Source organism: Dicentrarchus labrax, unplaced genomic scaffold (assembly GCF_905237075.1).
Source record: "Dicentrarchus labrax unplaced genomic scaffold, dlabrax2021, whole genome shotgun sequence".
NCBI lineage: Eukaryota > Metazoa > Chordata > Actinopteri > Moronidae > Dicentrarchus > Dicentrarchus labrax.
Genome location: NW_026136713.1, coordinates 16,057,266 through 16,077,631, shown reverse-complemented (window position 1 = coordinate 16,077,631; position 20,366 = coordinate 16,057,266). Strand labels below are relative to the sequence as shown.

General features: G+C 43.6%; 1 protein-coding gene across 20 annotated transcripts in view; it reads right to left on the bottom strand.

Annotated features, from left to right (window-relative positions):
* tenm2a (teneurin transmembrane protein 2a) overlaps positions 1 to 20,366 on the bottom strand; it is a 196,296-nt gene that overhangs the window by 82,816 nt on the left and 93,114 nt on the right. The window contains exon 1 of one of the 20 annotated variants that reach the window (XM_051419686.1): positions 4,325 to 4,367. The exons of the other annotated variants lie outside the window; for them this stretch is intronic. Within the exon in view, the coding sequence (XP_051275646.1) occupies positions 4,325 to 4,352 (28 nt within the window). The 5' untranslated portion in view covers positions 4,353 to 4,367. Of the gene's footprint in view, positions 1 to 4,324; positions 4,368 to 20,366 lie in introns of those variants that run through there. 20 annotated transcript variants of the gene reach the window in all.

Below are 20,366 nucleotides of genomic sequence, written 5' to 3'. Positions count from 1 at the left end.
TCTGAGCGATCATTGCTGCACGGAAGTCGTTACTGAAAAAACATCAATGAAAAAAGGCAAGCGAGACAAACTAGATTTCTCCCTCTGTCTATCTGCTCACCTCTCTGTCCGGACCCCTCGTCATCTCTCTCTCATCCTCCCTCCATCTCTTTCTCTCCATCACCCTCTCTCTGGTGGAGGATAGTAATCCCATTAGGATCAATATTCCAGGCGAGTGAGCATCCTTTCACTGCAGCAATTACAAACCTTTAGAGACATAAAGGAGAGCATTTCTTCACAGCTTAGACCATCAATCAACTATTTAGCTTCAGAGGCAAAGGATGTTGTGTGTGTCTGTGTGTGTGTGTGAGAGAGAGTATGTATGTGTACGTGCGTGCACGGGTTCCTGAATTCTGCCGTATTGTTCCGTCTGCGTTACTGAAATGACTGTTGGGATTTTCGTCTTATAGATCCTATTATGGGTGTATGAATACATGAGAGAGCTTCTTAATGCACACTTCCCATCTGGCGGTGCAACAAGGCCCTATCATCTCCCTTGTGAATGCATGTATTAGCTTTGTCCACAGTGGGATTTCACAGACGGCTAAGCTTGGGTGTTTAGCCAGGGGTTAATATTTCATGCCTTCACGTTATCTCCCCTCCCGGCCTCCCTCCCTCCTCTACTTCCAGCCTTTGCATCAAATCCATGCAAGTTGCCTCTGCAGCATCACTTCATTGCTATGCTAGTGTGCCAAACACACGGTATGCTAATTTAACAATCTTTGAACTGGGTTCCTTGACAGCTGTGGAGCCTTCCTATGATTGTAATTCTACAAAAAAATTGGTTTCTCACTAACATAAATACCACAGCTAGAATTCCTCTCTCGCCATCTTCCTCTGAATACTCTCTCTCCCTTTTTTCTCTGTCTCTAATGAGGTGGCGTGACTGACAGGAATGGTGAGGGCATATCACTTCTCATCTTGTCAGCTCTGCGGCCACTTGTGCCCCTCAATGTCACAGGGCTCCTCTTTGCCTGGAGGCCCTCGGCTTCCATCTATCTAACTGCTCCACAACCCCCCCCATCTGGCACGTCTTGCTCCGAGACAGAGGCAACCTCGGTTGGGTCACATCTGGAGGCACCCTTGGTGGCAGGCTGTGGAGCACAGTATGGCTATGATAATGCTAAGAAAATGGGAAAATGCACTTCATCAAAGAGCTTCATATACGTACTCTGCAGTGAAAATTTAATCCTTGTCTGGGTTACAATTTGTTAGAGAGTATAACAATTTAATCACTTCTTTACTGGAGCGGAAAATAGAAAATGCTATACTGTAGGTCTGATGCAGCAGTGTGGGTTACAGTGGATCTTAAGACAACAAATACTAAACATTAAGGCTTACAAAAGAAAACAACCAGGAAATGACAGATCCAAATGGCTCGCTATTTTTATCGACGATTCAGAGCTGCATCATAGCCTGTGGCTCACACTGTCAAAATGATCGTTCTAATTCTTTGCCATGAAAAAATTCAATTAGACTATCATTAGACCAGGCTGATGATGAGGTTCTGTTTATCGTTAACTGCACATTATTCGATTCTTCATTTAACAGGCAGCGCCTCATTTACTGATGATCCATTTAACAAATGCTTTTTCTAAAACTTTCTTTTGGCTGAAAATGTGAGTTTTTGAATGTATTTGTCTAGAGCGTTGCACAGAAAATCTGGTACATTTTCATGTTTTCTCTGTTTGACACAAGCTATCTGCTTTATACTCTGCAATGACAAGTTCCCTTTCCTGCCAGTTTGACTCAGAAACTCAAGCATATGACTACATGTGAAAACACAAAGGGAGTGGCAGGAGGTTTAACTGGTGGGTTGTTGTATACAGTCCCAAAAAAATGCGAGCAAGAAGTGCGCATGCATGTGTGGAAGAGTGTTAGTGAGAGCAGCAGAAGGGGCTTGATGGCACTTGTGGTAGTGGATTAACTGTTACATCCCTAACAGAAAGTGGTAGCAGGAGAGAAGAGGCTAAAGCCGAGCCCTCTTTTCGTGAGGGATTTTTTTTTTTAACCAACAATAGAGAGGAGAACAGATTGACTCCTATAGGGCCAGCACTGTCTGTTCTTCTTTTCCTGCATCCCATTTCTATAAATTTCTAAATTCTAAGACTCCCAGAAAGGAATCTACCGTAGTTCGAGCTGCACTTGGAAGCCTGAGGGACCAAATTTGGCTTTGCACCCATGTCCCTGCTGGTGAATCTACCAGATGCCATTGTAACTACTGCACATCCTTCGCCTTCCCATCACATTATCTCACTTCCAGCATGCACATATTACGACACACAGCCACACAAATCCACGCACACATGCCGAAGGTCCCCATACCGATCACCCACTCGTTCCTTTCAAAACCCAGGAGACGGAGAACACAGGCTAACAAGGGAACAGGGGATGAAAACAGATCACTGGAAGAAACGCAGCGCTGGAGGAAAAAGTGGCAGGGTGGAGGACATCTTTCCTCGGAATCAAACTGTGCATATTTTCATCTTTGCTCATAGACCAACTCCCACAGGACATCAGTATGCCAAACCAAAGGCCTGCTGCGTCTGTTTACTCTGCGCTACAAGAGAGGAGACTGAATCAAACTCATTTTAGTAAAGAGAAATTATATCTCCTTTGATACCACTGTGTGTGAAGGCAAAATTCGCTATCAAAGCTGCCTCATCGAGGAGATAAGTCCTGTTCCAATACCTTCAAGGAGCTAAACGCCGGCTTGACAAATATGAACCAAACGCTGTTGCGTAGAACGAGCTGGTCAAATATAGCAAAGACACCAGACATGGTCACAGTCAAGTGCATTAATTGAGAGATGAGATTTTTGATTTTATCCAAACAATGTGGAAAATTGGAAACACAGTGTGATAGCTTTTATGGAGAACGTCTTCACAGCCTTTGAGTTTGTTTACAGGGATGACTGGCAATAATGGTTATATGGCGGCCTTGGAAATAAAAATCCACCACCATGATATCAACTAGATAACATCTACAATATCACATACACTAGAGATTGGAATACAAACAAAATGGTTTAAAGTTTGTTTATCTCCCCACACACCTTCCCAATTATAATGTCAAGAGAATCATGTCTGTGAATCAACAAACAATTTTCCTTTTTGATGACAGGCCTGCAAGACATATTTAGTAGAAATATATGTATGGACATTTAAATGGACCTATAGATATAGTTGTGTTACTGCCATGTATGTATGTATGTTGGTGAATAGATATGTACTGACAGTCTGGCAGCCTCCATCCACTCTGCATCTCTGTCAGACCTCAGGCTGGCTGACTGATGAGGAGAAGAGCAGCAAACTGGAAAATTAGTGGAAAGAACAGGAAGATGAAGGAGGAGTTGTGACAGAGGAGCAAAAATGGAAGGAGGGCAGATTGAATGAGAGGGCTGGAGAGGGAAGGTTGAATAAAACAACCAATGGAAAAAAATGTGGCTGTGATTGTGCTTGCAATGTGGTGGCAGAGAAGAGGTGAGGAGATTGGAGCATCAAAGGATGAATAGAGAAAAGGAGGGAGGCATGGAGGAGTGGTGACAAGAACAGCTAAAAACGAAGAGGCTGATTTAATAGCTACAGCAGGTGTGTGTGTCTCTGTTTGTGTTGTGTGTTTGCACTAGCAGGAACTGGTGTAGGTGAGTGGCAGGGTGTAATAAGAAATGTGACCTATTGATTGGCTGTAGAAAGATGTCAGAGCTCAATGTTTGGTGGGGGGCGGGGTGGGGGGCAGTGGTGGCATGAGGACAACACCAAGACAAAATGGCTTGCTTCCCCCTTCTTCGCCTCTGTGTTTTTATTTCATCTTCATTTACTTCTGCTCGGATTTATCCACTTGCCAACACTTCTTTAGCATCCAACCCGAGACTTGGCTCGGCGACAGATAAAATCTGATTATTATGTGATTATGATGTGTGGTTAAGGTAACAGGGCCCGAGGGCTGCAGCGTGTTATCATGTGAGAGTGTTAAACAGAGGAGGAAGTGGGCTTCCCCAGATTGACAATCCAATTAAATGACTGTGTGGTGTGTTAAGAGCGTCTGCAGACCACCCAGGGAAACAACAAATAATACTAAATTTCTGGCCTACATACGCACTTGGATTTAGAGGGTCTGTTTGTGCAGCCAGTTGTGGAAAAAATGCATTACATTATAGCACAAACACACACTTCTAAACATCTTATATCATCCTCTCCATCTCTGTTCCTCCAGGCTATCATATATGAAAGGTGTGATTGGAACCCGCAAGCAAGGCAGGGAGGATGAAAGAGCATGACTTAACCTTGATGCTGCTGCTTGACTCGCAGCATTGTCGATAACGGCAATAGCAACCAGCCAGAATGCACACCATTCCACCCACAGTACCCGCTCTTCAGTAACGAGCTCCCTCTCTCATGGCCCACCTTGTCAGTGTTTCTATGTTTGCAGGGGAAGAGATCAGAGGAGTAAGTACACAGGAAGCCTATAGACAGACCAAACAATTCAAATGCCACGCAGGTGATTGATTAGCTGACCTGACCTGGACTCCTGCGTCAATGAGATGGATCATGAAAGAGCATCAAAGGGAGGATGTTTGAGGGTGTGTGTAGGTAGGTGTGTGTGTGTGTGTGTGTTGCTATAAAGGGATCTTCATAGCTGATCAACTGCCAGACTCTTGGTCGATTATCGATGAGATTGTTTGATATTTAGAGGAGAGGAGAAAAACAATTTACTTTGCTTTCTTTATCTCAATATCATCGTCAAACCTATTAATTTTCTTTCCCCACCCACTCCCACAACAACTTTTTTTAACACCAGGTAATTTAGGCACAGATGCTTTTAACTCTGCTTATTTTGTTCATCACGGTTGAACATGATTTGTACTAACAAATGGGAAGGGATTTCTAAAACAATTTTTGGAGGCTTTTTTGGGAATGCCGTCTTATATACATCCTTAAAGGGGCACTTTGTACAGTTTACTAATCATGATTAGTAGCAGTGGTGGTAGAAGTATTCAGATGCTTCACTTTAGGAAGAGTAAAAATTTATTAATGTAAAAATACTTGTGTAAAATGTAACTGTTTTTTACAGTAACTGTTATATATACAGTTGGGTATTTTAGTCCAGTGATTCCCAGTTTGAGAACAAAAAAGTTCTCTCTGAGCCTAAAACAACTGCTGCATCGAAATACAACTTTCTGAGAGGTTTAGAGTAGAAATCCCTCTTTGGTGGAACTGCTATCAACTCATGTAGATCTGAGATGTGACAATGCACTGAAACCTTTTAAAGAGAGTCTGGGTTACAAGCTATAGGGAGATGGAGTTGTGAAAAGATGCACTGTGTAGGCTTTACCAGGCAGCAAAAAGATGCTATCAAGTTGCATTATAGGAAATGTAGAATCCAACGTTCTTGGAGCTTGATACTAAAGACCATATTTTAGACAAAATGTCGGGATCTCTCAGCCCCCACTGAACACATTCTGATCATTCTTTTTAAAAATGTCTCTTGTGACTCCACCAACATTGTGGAAGTGCAACACTAACTTGCTGGAGTGCCCATTTAAAATTTGCATGAATGTTTTGAGCTCATTTGCATGTTTTTTTTTATTGTTGTACGATTATAGTTAGTGAGAGGTTGTTTCACAGATTACAGGAACCTACAGATTTGACACTGAATGTGATTTAAGATCCTCCTGAAGTATCACCATCCGTGGAACCAGATGAAGGCAAAGAGGCAAAATATGTTGGGTGAGAGAAGGAACAGATTTTATTTGCACAGAGCGGAGTTAAGTGCATCCTTCATTGTTTCCTGTATGCCTTATGTTGCACCACATATCCGATGCAACATGCATGTTCCCTTTTATCTACAGCTTGAGTTTATGTTCCTCCCTGCCTTGTTCCTTCCAATCTGCTTGGCTGCAACCAAACCGTGTCGACCAATTTATGCGGAGACACATTGTCCCATACGGCGCCCATCTAGACAATCAAGGCTACCTGATGAGACCCTGGGGGAGATTAAAGGAGGGAGGGGTGAGGAAGGAAGGATAAAGGGAAAGCACATACAGGAGTTGGAGGGGGAGGAAGATGAGGGTGGGAAACAGGCGCCGAAAAACAATGAGGCAAAATCAGAAGATAAACGAGGCGCTATTTCAGTGGCAGGATTTATGTACTGTCAACATTACCCTCGCTATTAGGGGGAATCCAATTACTCTGCGCCTCTCCTCTCCTCTCCTTTCTCTCTGGGAGGGAGGAAATAAGGGAGCAAAAGATTGAAGGATGAAAAGAAAATGGATACAGAGAGAGAGAACAAGAACACCTCTGCATGATTTATCTCATTTCCAACACATATTTAGATATTAAGGAGAGGGAGCAGGAGAGGGAAGGCAGAATGGACTGGAAAACTGAGTGAAAGAGACAGGAAGAAGCGGGATGCACAACGGCGTGGTGTAAAGGAGTAACACAGAGAGTAAAAGGACGTGACTGAAAGCTCCTGCGCATCTGAGAGAGGGCGGGGGGGGAATTATGAAAGGGAGAGAGGAAGGGGAGATTTGGAAAGACAGAAGCTCCCTCTAGATTTAATTGCATGCACCTCCGCTTTTAAATGGCTGATAAATTATACATGAAGGATGCTAAGACAATAATTATGAGCTGTTTTAGTGCAGAACAGCGGGATGAGGACAGACAGATAACAGCGGAGGAGTGGAAGGCTCGAGTCGGCCAAGATATCCTCCACGGAAAAATCTCTGGAGAGCGCACAGGGTCCGGGAGTGGAGGAATCACAGTGCATTATCATGATATTATGGAGGCTACACGGAGCAAGTAAGTAGTGGGTAGTCTTAGTGAAGAATCAAGACACACGCACACACACACTGAGCAGCACACACAAAAGAGTGCATTTACACATACACTGGATATCTTTTCAGTAGAGTGCCCTCAGGTTATAGACCCAACAGCTTTGGCCCTTCAGATTTTCGGCGCACACACACACACACACACACACACACACACACACACACACACACACACACACACACAAGATCCGTGCATTTAAAGCACTCTGTCAATAATCCCCGCCGTATCCTCAAGTGAACTCTTTTTCTTTGCTATCATCCTCTCACCCCGTCCATCCATATCAGTAGATTTTTAAGCAGCGACGATATATTCTTCCTCAGTCTCTTGATAATCATTATAAATCTCTATTAAACCCCCACCTTCTGGATAGATGGGGAGTGTCATCCCACATCTGGCACTCTATGTGAGTGCGTGTGTGCATGTGTGTGTGTGTGTGTGTGTAAACGGTTTGAAATCTATAAGAGTGTGGCAGAAAAGGAGAGTAAATGAGAGAAATACAAATTGACAATCTAGCAAAAACAAAAGGATGACAGAAAATCAAACAATTCTTCCCCACACCGTCCGTTCCCCTCTTAAGCTGGGTGTGTAAATGTGTGTGTGCATTTTTTTTCACGAGCCCTTCATCTTGTTTTACAGGGCTCGTTCGAAAAGCTGTATGGGAGCAGCCAGTGATCGCGGCAGTGCTGTTGTGCCCTTAAGCACAGCCACTTAACCCAGGCTAACTCACTCACTCAATACACTCAATACCCAGTCGGGCAAAAATGGAAAGCCTGCAATGGCATGCTGCTTAGCATAAAAGCTATAAAAAGACACAGAGCCTCGCTAATGCTGTGTCCACAGTCCGTGTACTTGTCATATCTGCTATAGCTGAGGGTGGAAAGCTGTGTGTGTTTGTGTGTGCATTTGTGTGTGAGTGTGTAGGATCCTTAGTGGCTAGCTGGGGGCACTGCCACACTGGATGGCACCATCAGCTCCGAGGCAGATAGCGACTTAGCTCTAACTGCTTCCCTCTGCTTGGTGTGCAAACACACTCTCTCTCTCCCAGACACACACACACACATACTGAAACGAAAGGTCAATTTCTTGCCACACCACTGGTCTGCCCAGGAAACCTGAATTGATTGATTTGACTCGATTCTACCGCAGGCTGAGAGAGAGACGGAGAGAGTGGGAGAAAGAGAAAGAAGACAGACCGACGGACTGACAGCACAGATAGAGAGGGAGAGATAAGACGGAGAAAGGAACAAGGGATGAGAGGTTCACAGAAAGTCAGGAGGAGAAAAATATGTTTCCAGCGTGTGTTTTATATTGTAAAATATAAAAGAGCAACACTTCCAAATGTGAAAATATAAGCCAACAATTCTGTCATTATCTATTATCATCACTGCCACACACAAACACATACACACCTTGGTGTGAACCTGGCATGGTAGAAGTGTGTGAGAAGAGGTGCGATTGGATCACTCTATTCTAGTCGTGGTGATGGGAGGGGGGGCGATTTTGTGTGAACAGATGGTGTTTACCTAGTAGCAGGTTGGTTGGATCACCTTACCACCCCCCTCTGCAGACCATACCATTTTAGCAACGTCGACCATATAACACGCACACACACACACACACACACACACACACACACACACACACACACAGGGCGTACACACACAGATAGGCAAGCGCACACTAATGCAAACGAAAAAAAAGAGAAAAGAAAAAATACACGCCACTCCTCTCATCTGAATGAGGGGTGATAACTCACCAAGCCGCTGTCGGGGAAAGGATAGAGATAAACGAGGGGTGACGAAATGAGAGAGAAAGAGAGCAGCTAGAGAGGGAGCGGCAGAGATAGAGAGAACAAGGGAGTGGAGTGGAGGAGAGGAGAAGAGAGGAGAATTGGGCCATTGGTGTTTTTTTTCTGGTCTGTAGTTATGTAGGTCACTTTTTCCTCCGACTCGGGAGTGGGGAATTTGTAAATCTGACATAATAAGGCATTTGGCCCGCAGTGACGCTTCTGAAGACATTCTGTCTTTTCTGCTCATTTTCACTGCACCATTGCACAGCTTGCCGAATGCTACTTTACCTGGTGATCTGAGGAGTCAAAATGGAGCGAGGGAGAGAGGGAGGATGAATGGAAGGAGGATGGCTGGTTAGTTTTTTGCCGGGGGAGGGAGAAGTAAGAAAAATGAAGAATATTTAAATGGAAATAAGAGTCTCCACACACACAGACACAAGCACAGACAGAAAGGGTATCAAGCTACAAAAGACAGAAATTCCTTGATGGCCTCCGGATTTCAAACTGAAAATGTTTGGTATGTCATGCTTGCCTCCCGTCAGAGACAGTTCTTGCTCTTCTTCACCTCTTTCATGTAAGAGGCGGTGGGAGATCTGAGGTAGAACGACAATTCCCTATCTTGTTAATAATTCACCTGTAGCTGACCACTCAAAGAAGACCACAGAAAGAAAGATTTGAAATTCCAAACATCTTGTGAGGATGTTTTCTTGATGACATTGCATGTCCTGTCAGAAACATTGTAAAATGTGCGCATACAGAACATGCAAGTGCAGAAACACACACACACACACACACACACACACACACACACACACACACACACACACACACACACACACAGAGGAGCAGACGGTGCAGTGTATGAGGTCTGACAGTGCTCTCCAAGGACCAGCTTGTGCTGCTAAAATAAGGCTGTGTCTGGAAAGAGGTGGATTCCCCTTGAGTGGGGCACAGAAGAGCACTAAAAGCTAAGTGGAGATGAAAAAAAAATAGCCTCTAGAGCTGGAGGGGAGAGTGAGAGGATGAAGAAGGAGAGGAGGAGAGAAGGTGAAGGGCAGGAGAGGGATGGAAACAAAATCAAGGTTGGAAAGGAAAGTGACAGAAACTTCATCATTCTGAGCAACATTTCAAAAGCATAGTTACATATTTTACTTTCCAAGACAATAAAATGTCATCTTGGAATCCATAACTTATCCATGGCTACAGGCTGCCAGACAGTAATTATCTATAAATGATGTGCAGTACAATGACAAGATTACTAAAACTGTGCATAATTTCAAAAAATGTAAGAGACGACCGAAAAGAGAATAAAAATCAAACCCCTGCATGCCTACATGTGTGAATGTTCTAGGAACTCGCCATGATGTGATGAAAATGTGAGTAATAAGAAGAGGGAAAAAACAACTCCATGAAACAATTGACAAGTTTCATACAGAATTCAAGCTAAAATCTTTAGTCAATCAAGTGAAAATAATTGGCAACAATTTTGATGTTAGAATAATTGTTTTTCATTAATCAATCATAAAAAAAGGATTTGCTGATTCTTAAATGTTGCTGCTTTCTCATCTCTTCTGTGGGTTTATAAAGCCACTGGACTATTTATAATATTAGTGGGTTAAGTGTGATCTTCTGCATTGCAAACTATACGGACGGACACATTTTGTAAAAGAAATCTTTGTCACAAGCATAATTTGAAGGCATGACCTTGGTGTCTTGGAAACTTTTATGTTAATTTTCACTACTTTCTGGACATTTTATAGACTAAATGATTCATAGATTAATTAAATAACAATAATCCATACATGAATTGATAATTAAAATAATTGTTAGTTGCCCTATATCCACAAATATATGCACATACACGTTTATGTGTGGTACAACTAGGGTACACAGACTTACAGTGAGTCTGTGTTTTGGTTAAGTTGTGAGGTACTTTACAACTTGGAGCAGAAGCCGTGGATGAACACATGGAACAAGGGTGTTACATTGGCTACATGACTGAGAGCTTTTTACTCTCTCCTCCGCTCCACCATACAACGTTGTGCCTCCCCTCCTGTTTCTATCCCTCTGTTACTCTCCCTCTCCTTTATGCCTTTGTGCCTCTATGTCCCTCGCCCTCTCTCGCTGTCTCTCTGCCCCTTCGTCTGTGCCTGTGTGTAGGTACATTCCTTCTCCATTAGCTGCTTTTGCTGTACCAGGGGACACGGACGGGGGTGGGGGTGGGGTTTGGTGGGTTCTGGAGAAATGAGTAAAAGAGAAGGATGACAGAAAATAATGGACGTGGCTGGATGCAACACCTTGTCCACATACCTGCACTCATATATGAGACAATAGAAAATAACAGGGTTTAGGGGGAATTGTATGGGAAACAAGGGCCAAACACACAGCAATACCAGGAACAAAATAAAACAATAGCTTTGCAGATTGGCAGCATCGCAGCATCGTCTTTAAGTGGGATTGTTTTCTGCATCTGCAATTTTTATGCGTGTGTGTGTATCCATTGTTTTAAGAAAACATGAGGCACTTGTGGTCCTGCTGCAGTCTGGAAAATTTCAATGTGCTGTTTTTTTAAGTCATCCTTGGGAAAAAAAACACCTTTGATACGTTTCTCTCGCCCATCAATCTTGCGTGTTTTGATTTCCCACGTTATTTATTCCGCACCTTATTTGCTTGTAGTGTTTGTTTGTTCACAAAGATGAGTTTACAGGGCCTGAAATTGGCAAGTGGTGCTTTAAATTTGTGCGGCCTTGATCGGGTCACGCAGCTAACAAAAGAGACAGAGAGGAGCGATGCTCAGACAGAGAGTCCTAGCTGTGTTCTAAAATATTCTTGAGGGGTGGCTTTTATCAGGAGGCTTTGGTGTCTGTATTCAGCTACGGCGGTCGAAGTCGTCTCCTTACGGCCTGCTATTCTAATTGAGACCGAGACAAAATGAAACGACAAGTCCCCTTTCTGATGCCAGTGCAGCCTGGGTAATATCCTTGCTGTGTCCCCAGCGCGCTGTTTCAATCTCACCCGGTCGGTGTGAGTGTGATAGAGGGAGATATGAGCGCATGAACACTGGGGGAAAGGGAAAAAAATGTGGCTGTAAACAACCTCAACCTGTTCTCTGAGCGCTCCACGTCTGCAAGGGGAGCGGCAAGAGACAGAGATAGGGATGAGATGAGCTGTGGAGTGTGTTTGAGGCGAAGCACTCCTCCTACTGTCTCCTCTGTCTGTCTTTTCCCTTTTCTCTCTGCAATCCCTCTTTCCCTGCGAGCCAGTGTGTGTTTGAGTGGGTGAAACACTGCCACAGTCCTATAGCCTCCCTTGAGACGGTACTTCAAACAGACTGGAGAAGTACTGCCAAGGGTTCACTCACTGGATGTGTGTGTGTGTGTGTGTGTGTGTGTGTGTGTGTGTGTGTGTGCATACGTCAGCTGTGTGTGAGCATTGTGTCTATACACACAGATGCTCTCCAAGCTCTTCATGTTCTTTCACGTTCTCATCAGCTCTTATACTTTTTTAAATTCATAACATTACATATGTATGTAAAACAAACTGTCATCAAAGTGGCGCTCGAATACTCAAACACCCTCACTTTCTCTCCCTCTTTCCTAAACACACATGACACCCGCAAAGAAACACATACACACACAGACAGACGTAATTAAACAAATCCATGGTGTCTATTAAGCGTGAAGGCCTCCCTGCTGTGAGAGACATATTAAAACCAGGATTAGTCCAAAACAATTACAAAATTCTACACATAGACCCTGAACACCCCCCCCCCCGGATGGTGCTGTAAGTGTATGTGCGTGTGTGAGATTGCCTCTGTCACCTTATGTGGGCTTTAAGCAGGGAACACGGGTTCCTTTGCTCACATTGCTCTCACGTCTTATGTTTTATTTAAGACTGTTGGTGAGCAAAGGCAGCCGGGACCTTGAAGCAGTACGCAGCACTAAATAAAAACCACTTTGAACAGTGCAATGGCAATAACTCAAGTCTCATTATATTTCAATATGTGTCGTTATACTGAAACAGTGATGTGTGCAGTTAACAATGTTAAGAGCGCTGACAAAAAGAGAGAAAACTGATTTGCTGACACAAATATACAAATACACAAGGTGGAGGAATGATTTGCTCCCATTACTGGATCTGGAAATTCAATATTTTGTGCTTCACCTGGAAAGTACAAAACCATTATCCTCCACTGTTGCCTCTCCTTCTCTGTAACTCTTATTCGCTTTTTCTTTCTCCTCCGCTTTCTCCCTCAGAATCTCTCACTCTGTGGAGCAGAGCAACATTCATGCCACTTCTCGCCAGGTATATTTGCATATTTGTTTTTCTTCTTTCTTCCTTTCCTTCTTACACACTTCCCCACCAGGTCCTCAGATATTGCTTTGGCTTGCAGTGTGTCACAGAGTAGAGAAAACTCTTACGTCTTGTCCATAAATCATTAAATGGCTTAGCCCCAAGACACATCGCTGACGTGCCTGTACAATATGGAACTACTAGAGCTCTTAGATCATCTGGAGCTGGTTTGTTTGCTGTTTCAAGAGTAAGAGCAAAGATTAGTGAATCATCATGTAGTAACTATACGCTTGAGGAACAAATTACCAGAGGATCTGAGGTGTACATTTCTATTCATGTATACATGGATAACATTTTTCTTATTATGTGAATGACTTTGAAATGGGCTCTTTAAATTCCTTTTCCAAATCTCACTTACATAAATATTTGTCTTTAATTCTTCAGTTTTAATTCTTTTTAAACATTTTTTGCATATAAAATGATTCTGTATAAATACGCTGGCCTTCATCGTCCTCCTCCTCCTTTAACTCTTCCCCTCCCTCCCTCTCCCTTTCTTTTCTTTCCTCTCTCTCCATCTATCCATCTCTTCCTCTCCATCTTCTTTGCCTCTCCATCTCCTTCTCGGCATAAGAAGTGGGAAGTCTACCTGCTGGATAATCCAGCATTACATCCTTAATCCCCTCTACGTGTTCCCACACACACACACACACACACACACACACACGCACATGCCAACTTGTACAGGCACACACACAATGCTTAACAATTAATGTAGCTGTCAGAGGGGCTGCACACACCTGCACGTACAGCACATACTTCTGCAAATAGTAAATGTGCATTTTTTCAAGTGATAGGTTTTAATGAATCTTCTTACACGTTTAATTATTTTCTTAATAGTGAAGACATAGTGTTGAAGACTATATATTGGCGCCTGCTGTGACACTTGATAGAGTGAACAAGCAGAGCCTCTGTGGCCTGTCACTACAGGGTCTGACATTGGGCTGTCTAAGAATATCTTACGGAAAAAGAAACCAAACCAGAGGCATACAGAAAACGAGTTTGAGGTGTATGTGTGTGTGTGTGCGCATTCTCTAGTGGGCGAAGGGCAAAAGGTGAGAAAAATGAGAGCGGTGGAAAATAAAAACAGTGTGAGAGATAGAGACAGAGCAGCGAGCGAGAAAAAGACAGAGGGAGGAGTGGAGACAGAGGGCGTATGGAGATCTCCAAGCTGTGGTTCTCATTAACAAGTGGCTCCGGGGTCCAGTCACTTGGCATTGATTTGTTTAAAATCCAAAGCTCAGCCATCGACAAGCTCGGCGTCCTCAAGTCCCTGTCAAAGCCAACAAGTGCGCATCGTGCACAAGCCAGTCCAACAACCAATCAAGAGTCAAACTGCTCTCACTTTTTTTTCTCTCCGAGCAACATTATACAACATACAGTGAGTCATCTTAGGACATCCTCATATAGCATTTTTAAAATGGAAATGATGAAATATTTAACCAGATGTCAATCACATTAGAAGTCAAATGGATCCAACGAAATCTTTCTAATTCCTCCCATGTGTCCGTCTGGTTTCACATACTCTAGATTCTAGTGCACTTGTGTCTCCATGTGTGTGTGTTCTGTCTGAATAGCCTATGAATAGAGGCCATAGTCAATCAATAGCAATCTACGGCCAGCCTTCGCAATGCTAATGGAACTGTGCAAGAGCTGGCATTTGGCCAGTGCCATCACTGTAGCATCAATCTAAAAGCATGCACGCACACACACACACACACACACACACACACACACATGCACACAGGAAAAGGTTAGCGAGACAAGAGGTGAGAGTCACAATGTGTGTCAATATGAGAGACAAAGAGAGAGAAGGAGACGGAGAGAGGGAGAGACAAACTCATACAGAGAGACAAATGTGCTGTATGACATTGTTTAGGTGATCAAGAATGATCGATGAAATAATTTCACTGCCCCCTCTGCCCTGCTGCATGGCCCATCTCCCCTCATCTTCCCCTTAAGCATTGGTCATTAGGAACGCGCACACACACACAAAGACTGAGTTTCACTTTGTCATCATCCCTAAGGCAAGGTCACAGCGCCCTGTCTCCTCAAAAAACACCTCCTGTCTAGTACGGCAGCTGGAGCGACTGTCTGGTGAGCTAGTGTGTGTGTTTATGTATTCAAATGTGTGAATTAGGATAAGATACAGAGATTAAGTCGGGTAATGTACAAGAAAAAGGTTATGTAACTATAGATACATATTGAGTTACAGTGGTATAATGACTTGAGTGTCACAACTACAGTGACCTTCAAAAGTCCTCTCAAAGTCTAAAGATACTGTACTGTAGTATGCTGAGTAGTAAATCCCTCAAGAGCTGTAAAAAGGCTTACGCTATGACTGAATTGCAACATGGAAAAAAAAGGAAGCAGTAATCATCTCCTTGTGGAAGTGAGCACATTACGTTGAGTTAATTGAGGAAAAAGTGGAAAAACATTTTAGTCGAATGTGTCAACCACCTCACAAAATTGATGGACGGCTAATGTACCTTTTTCGGAAGAGTCATCTCAGTGTGTTCATCAAAGTAATTTGAAAGTAATAAAGCCAACTCTATAATGCATTACTGTCTGCATGAAGTCGGGCTTGAAGTCCTTGCTGTGATTTAAAGGACACACGCAATCGATAATATCTTTCTTTAAAATGAATGTGACAGCAGGGAATGAATATACCTCTTCATGAATATACTTTTTTGTCTGATGTGCCAACAAAGGTAGAGACAGAATTACACGAGGACAGCTCTCAACTTACAGAAGTTTTGAACTATTGCTTAGCAAGAACAACTCCCTTTCTTGGCTTGTGAAACAATCTTATATTTGACCTATTTTTGCACCAGAGGGAGCACAGCAAACTACCTGACTGTCTCCAGCCAAAGCGCCGCTCTTTGATACTGCCGGATGCAACCCTCTAACGTGTGAGCCATTGTCCTCACCCCATCTCTTAAAATCGGTTTCACATCTGTTGCGACGTGACAGCCAGGGAGGCAGCCAGTAGCTGGCGGGGCGGAGTGACTCACAGTCTGGGCTGGAGGAGAGGTAGTCTTTCCTCCTTTTTTATGTTAATAACATAGACCTGAGGAGAGCATTCTGGAGAAGGGAGGAAGGCTGCAGGAGAGAGAACAAAAGACAGGGTGAAGAGTTCAGGAAGCAGTAGTCAGTGTTTTGGGGAGAAGGATATTAAAGATGAAGGGAGGTGCTGTGAAGGGAGGAAATGTGGACAGGAGGTTGTTGCAGCAGAGAGGCAGAGATAGCAGAGAAATGGGGAACATTAGATAAGATGAAGAATGGAATGGAGAATTGTTAGTCGGGTTTTGAGTTTACAAACAACGGTGTGATGAGTCAATGAGTCACCGCTGTCGTTGCTACCCTAGAAGGTATAATGAGGCTGTGTAGATGAACGATTGCAACTCTAAGACAAAACTTCCTTTCCAGCAGAAATGCTGGGATCAATTTGTCACTTCAGCGTGACTGTAATTGTGACACTTTCATCTGTCACATAGTTAGCTCTGGCACGGATCGATCACTTAGAGTGTTAGCGTTGCATAGCTAACAAATGGCATAACACTGCAGACTACAGGCGCTCTGATTGAGGATATGATGGTTTCTTGCTTAGAGGAAAATTAAAAGGTGAATAGAGATAATGAATAACTGTGTAAAAATATTACTCTTCTTTATTAATATGCGGTGTAAAGTAAGTGAAAGGATTTAAATTGACTGCGATGTCAGCTTTTGTTTTTTTTTTTCTTTTAATAAATTAACTTTTTTTAAACGAGAGCATAAGAAGCTGGAGATAAGAGAACAATGACTCGACAGCGTCAGGTGTGGATGGTGGGGTTGGTTAGAGATATGAGAGGAGTGGGATGTGTTGGGGTATAGGTGACACACATGGCAGCGCCACATGCAGATGGTACACATGGATGAGCAGCCAGGGTAGTGAAGCATAAAACCAGCCAGCTCTGATCACACACACACACACACACACACACACACACACACTCAAAAGCATGCTGAGAACACCAGTTAGTTTGCCAGCCCTTTACTCACCCAAATCACCACTGTGAAAATTAATACCTCCAACCGTCCATACAAAAACCAGCCACACGCTCTACAGCAGACACACACACACACACTCTAGAAATCAATAAGTGCATTAAATATTTACATAGGAGAATGCATCCATAAAATTCGCGAGCAAACCTTTTTGAAACATTTTACTTTTAAAGTCGGCTCAATAAAAAAACAGTTCTAAGATCCTAACGTTTTAATATCAGCCGTGTTAATCTTAACGATTTCCTTTCCTTTCCCATTTCCTTTTTCCTCAAAACTGACTCGGAAACTGAGATTGACTGCCGGCTGACTGCTTTTCCATCAGCGTGGCGCACACAAACACAACCACACACAAGTGCACACCTGATGAGAGACGGGACAGATTGAACAAAATAAAAAAACACAAACCCCCCCCTTTTTCCATGGTTTTCAAACATGCACACAAAGCCATCAAACCTCGCATATTATACACAAACGCCCCGGCGCTGACGGCCCGTACACACAATAAAGCATGGTGCATCGGGGAGGACACAGGGGGCTGAAAGCAATCTTCTAACTGACCTTGAGTGGGGAGGACAAAACGTGTGATGGAGGGAGAGAGAGAGACAGAGAAAAAAAACCTCAATGCGAGGAAAAGGAGTGAAATACATAATCTATCTTCACTGGCAGAGGGAAACAAATGCTTTCACTGAGATTGAGGACACATCGCCCTCACACATCGACACACACACACACACACACACACACACACACACACATACATACGCGTGGATTTTGGCTTAAACAACACAGGATGGGAAACTGAAAGCAGAGAAAAAAAACTCATTTTCCTAAAGCAGGAGGGGGGACACAGAGAGAGAGAGAAAGAGAGATGAATGGATAAAATGAAGCAAAGTAAGAAGATGATGGAGAAAGAAGGAGAAAAAAAAACAGTAGGTGGAGAGAATAGAGGAGTCGGCAAAGAGGCCAGAATAGGTGGAAACGGAGGGAGAGGGAGAGAAGCAGACAGAGACAGATGGACGGAGTAAAGAGAGGGAAGGGAGAAAGAGAGATGACTGCTAGTGACCGGCCTTTGTAGCTGACTGTCGTTGCTCACTTTCGAGTCAGCTTCACTGAGGCAAAGTCTTAATGACTCACGGCCCAATACTCCGCATAATCAAGCTGTGCATGTGTGGGTCTGTGTGTGTCGGCGTGTGTGTGTGCGTGTGTGTGTGTGTGTGTGTGTGCGTCTGTGTGCGTACGAGCCACTAGTCTTGTAACAGAGAACTTTATTACCATCTGTTCCCGCACATGCTTATTTGTTTAGCCGTGACACGCACGTCTTCTTCAATCGCTTTGCTATTTTTTCTCTCTCCCACTCTGTGCCTCTTCCAATCACCTCTCCTTTTGTGTCCTCTTCTCCCCTCCGCCTCGCACCGCGCATGCAGGGGCTGCATTCCAATAAATAGCGTCCGACCGAAAAAAAAGAAAAAAAAGAAAAGAAAGAAAGAAATAAAAATCACGGCCATTATCTCAGTGGCTTTCTAACTACCTCGCTCGTCGTGGTGAAATGGAACCGTGCTCCAGCCATTTTAATCAAAGCGTGTGTGTGTGTGTGTGTGTCTGTGTCTGTGTGCGTGTGTGTGCGTGTCAGCCTGTGTCAATGTGTGTGTGTGTGTGTGTGTGTGTTTGTGTGTGTGTGTGCATGTGAGTGTGTGCCTCAGTACCTGTAGAGGCCATTAGGTGGAGCTGGTGCCTGACTGAGAGAGAGAGAGAGAGAGAGAGAGAGAGAGAGAGAGAGAGAGAGAGAGAGAGGATGGATAACTGAATGAAATGGAAAGGAAGGCTCACCCTCTTCTACCTGTTATCACCAATTTTTCTGGCAGTGTATTTTTAAGGCATCCAACTGTGTATTGTAGTCTGGGTTGCTTGTGTCCAGGACCATCAATTATTCATGGTACAGTGAGTATCACTTGGTAGTAGCATGTTATTGGTTGTAGGAAAGAAAAAAAAAATCATATTTGTGCACCCTTGAGCACGAAGCTTTTAGAGCCACAGAACATCAAATATAACAGACCTTTTTCATGCCATACGTTTTCATTAGTCATAGCAACAAAAAAAGGTGTAGCTAATTGCATTAACGATGTCCCTGTAAGCCAAACCAGTAAACAAACATGCACAATACCAAAGTCCCCAGTCTGGAACAACTTAATGGAATGCAGCCATCGTTAATGTTACTAATTACTGTGGTTCACCAAAATGCTTGCTGGGAAAAAGAGCAAGAAACTGAAGATAAAAAAAAAAAAAAAGTCAAATTACTGACGCAGATCTTAGCCTAAAGCTAAAACCAAATGCAAGATGAGAGCACAAGTGACATTTACATTCACACATTATTCAGTGAGAGCCCTTTTATTTCCTCCTTTTCCTTTTCGTGAAGGAGGGCCTCGAATCATCCAGACTCGCTGTGAAATCCTTCACAAAAAGATTCAGACGTTTCGAAAAACACACAGGCCCTCCTCGGATTTGTGAAAACACACAGACACAAGCGCACCTGTGCAACCACAGATCTTGTTGGCAGTTCAGAGAAAGAGGGACGGTAGCCTGGAGGAAGGGCAGGTGTCCACAGATGGAGCTCTCTCTGTGTCTCTCTCCCTCTCTCTCTCTCTTTCTCTTTCTCTGCTACAGATGGACCCAATCACACCTATTTCTCTCTCACATGCCCTATAGCTGCATAATCAGCGTGAGTGTGTGTGCCCGTCTGACTTGTTTATTGTCACATAAAATGGGTGTCTCCTGAATGAGCCTCTAAATATGCATACGTCTAGCGTGGTGTTAGCATACAGCCGAGCACATGTGCCGTTCAATGTGCGTTGCAGTGGCTACTATAATATGTAAATACTAGACTTATGTCAATTTATCAGTCCGTGTAAGCCAAAGTACAAGTTGCAGTAAATGTGTGTGTTCAGTCAGACGTGCCTCTCATGAAAATGAATCCTAAAATTCAATAGTTTCTGCTGGCTCAGGATAACATTTAATTTTATTTCATATTTGCATGTTTGGTGACAGCTGAACACGTGTGAGGTGGCCTGCAGAGGGTCTGTCTGTCTCAGATGGCAGGGGGTCCCGCTAGCCAATGGGACCACCCGCTCTGTAAAGCAGGAAGTGAACCACCGATCTGTCATCTGTCTTCATAAACCCACCAGTCAGGACCCTCCTAATTAGTCACCATGGAAACCATGGCTAATTCCCTGGTCTGCCATGCCAATCACGTCCTGTCTGTGGCAGCAATCAGAAAGGCACATTTATCCACCGCTGGGCTGGATGCGTGTAAC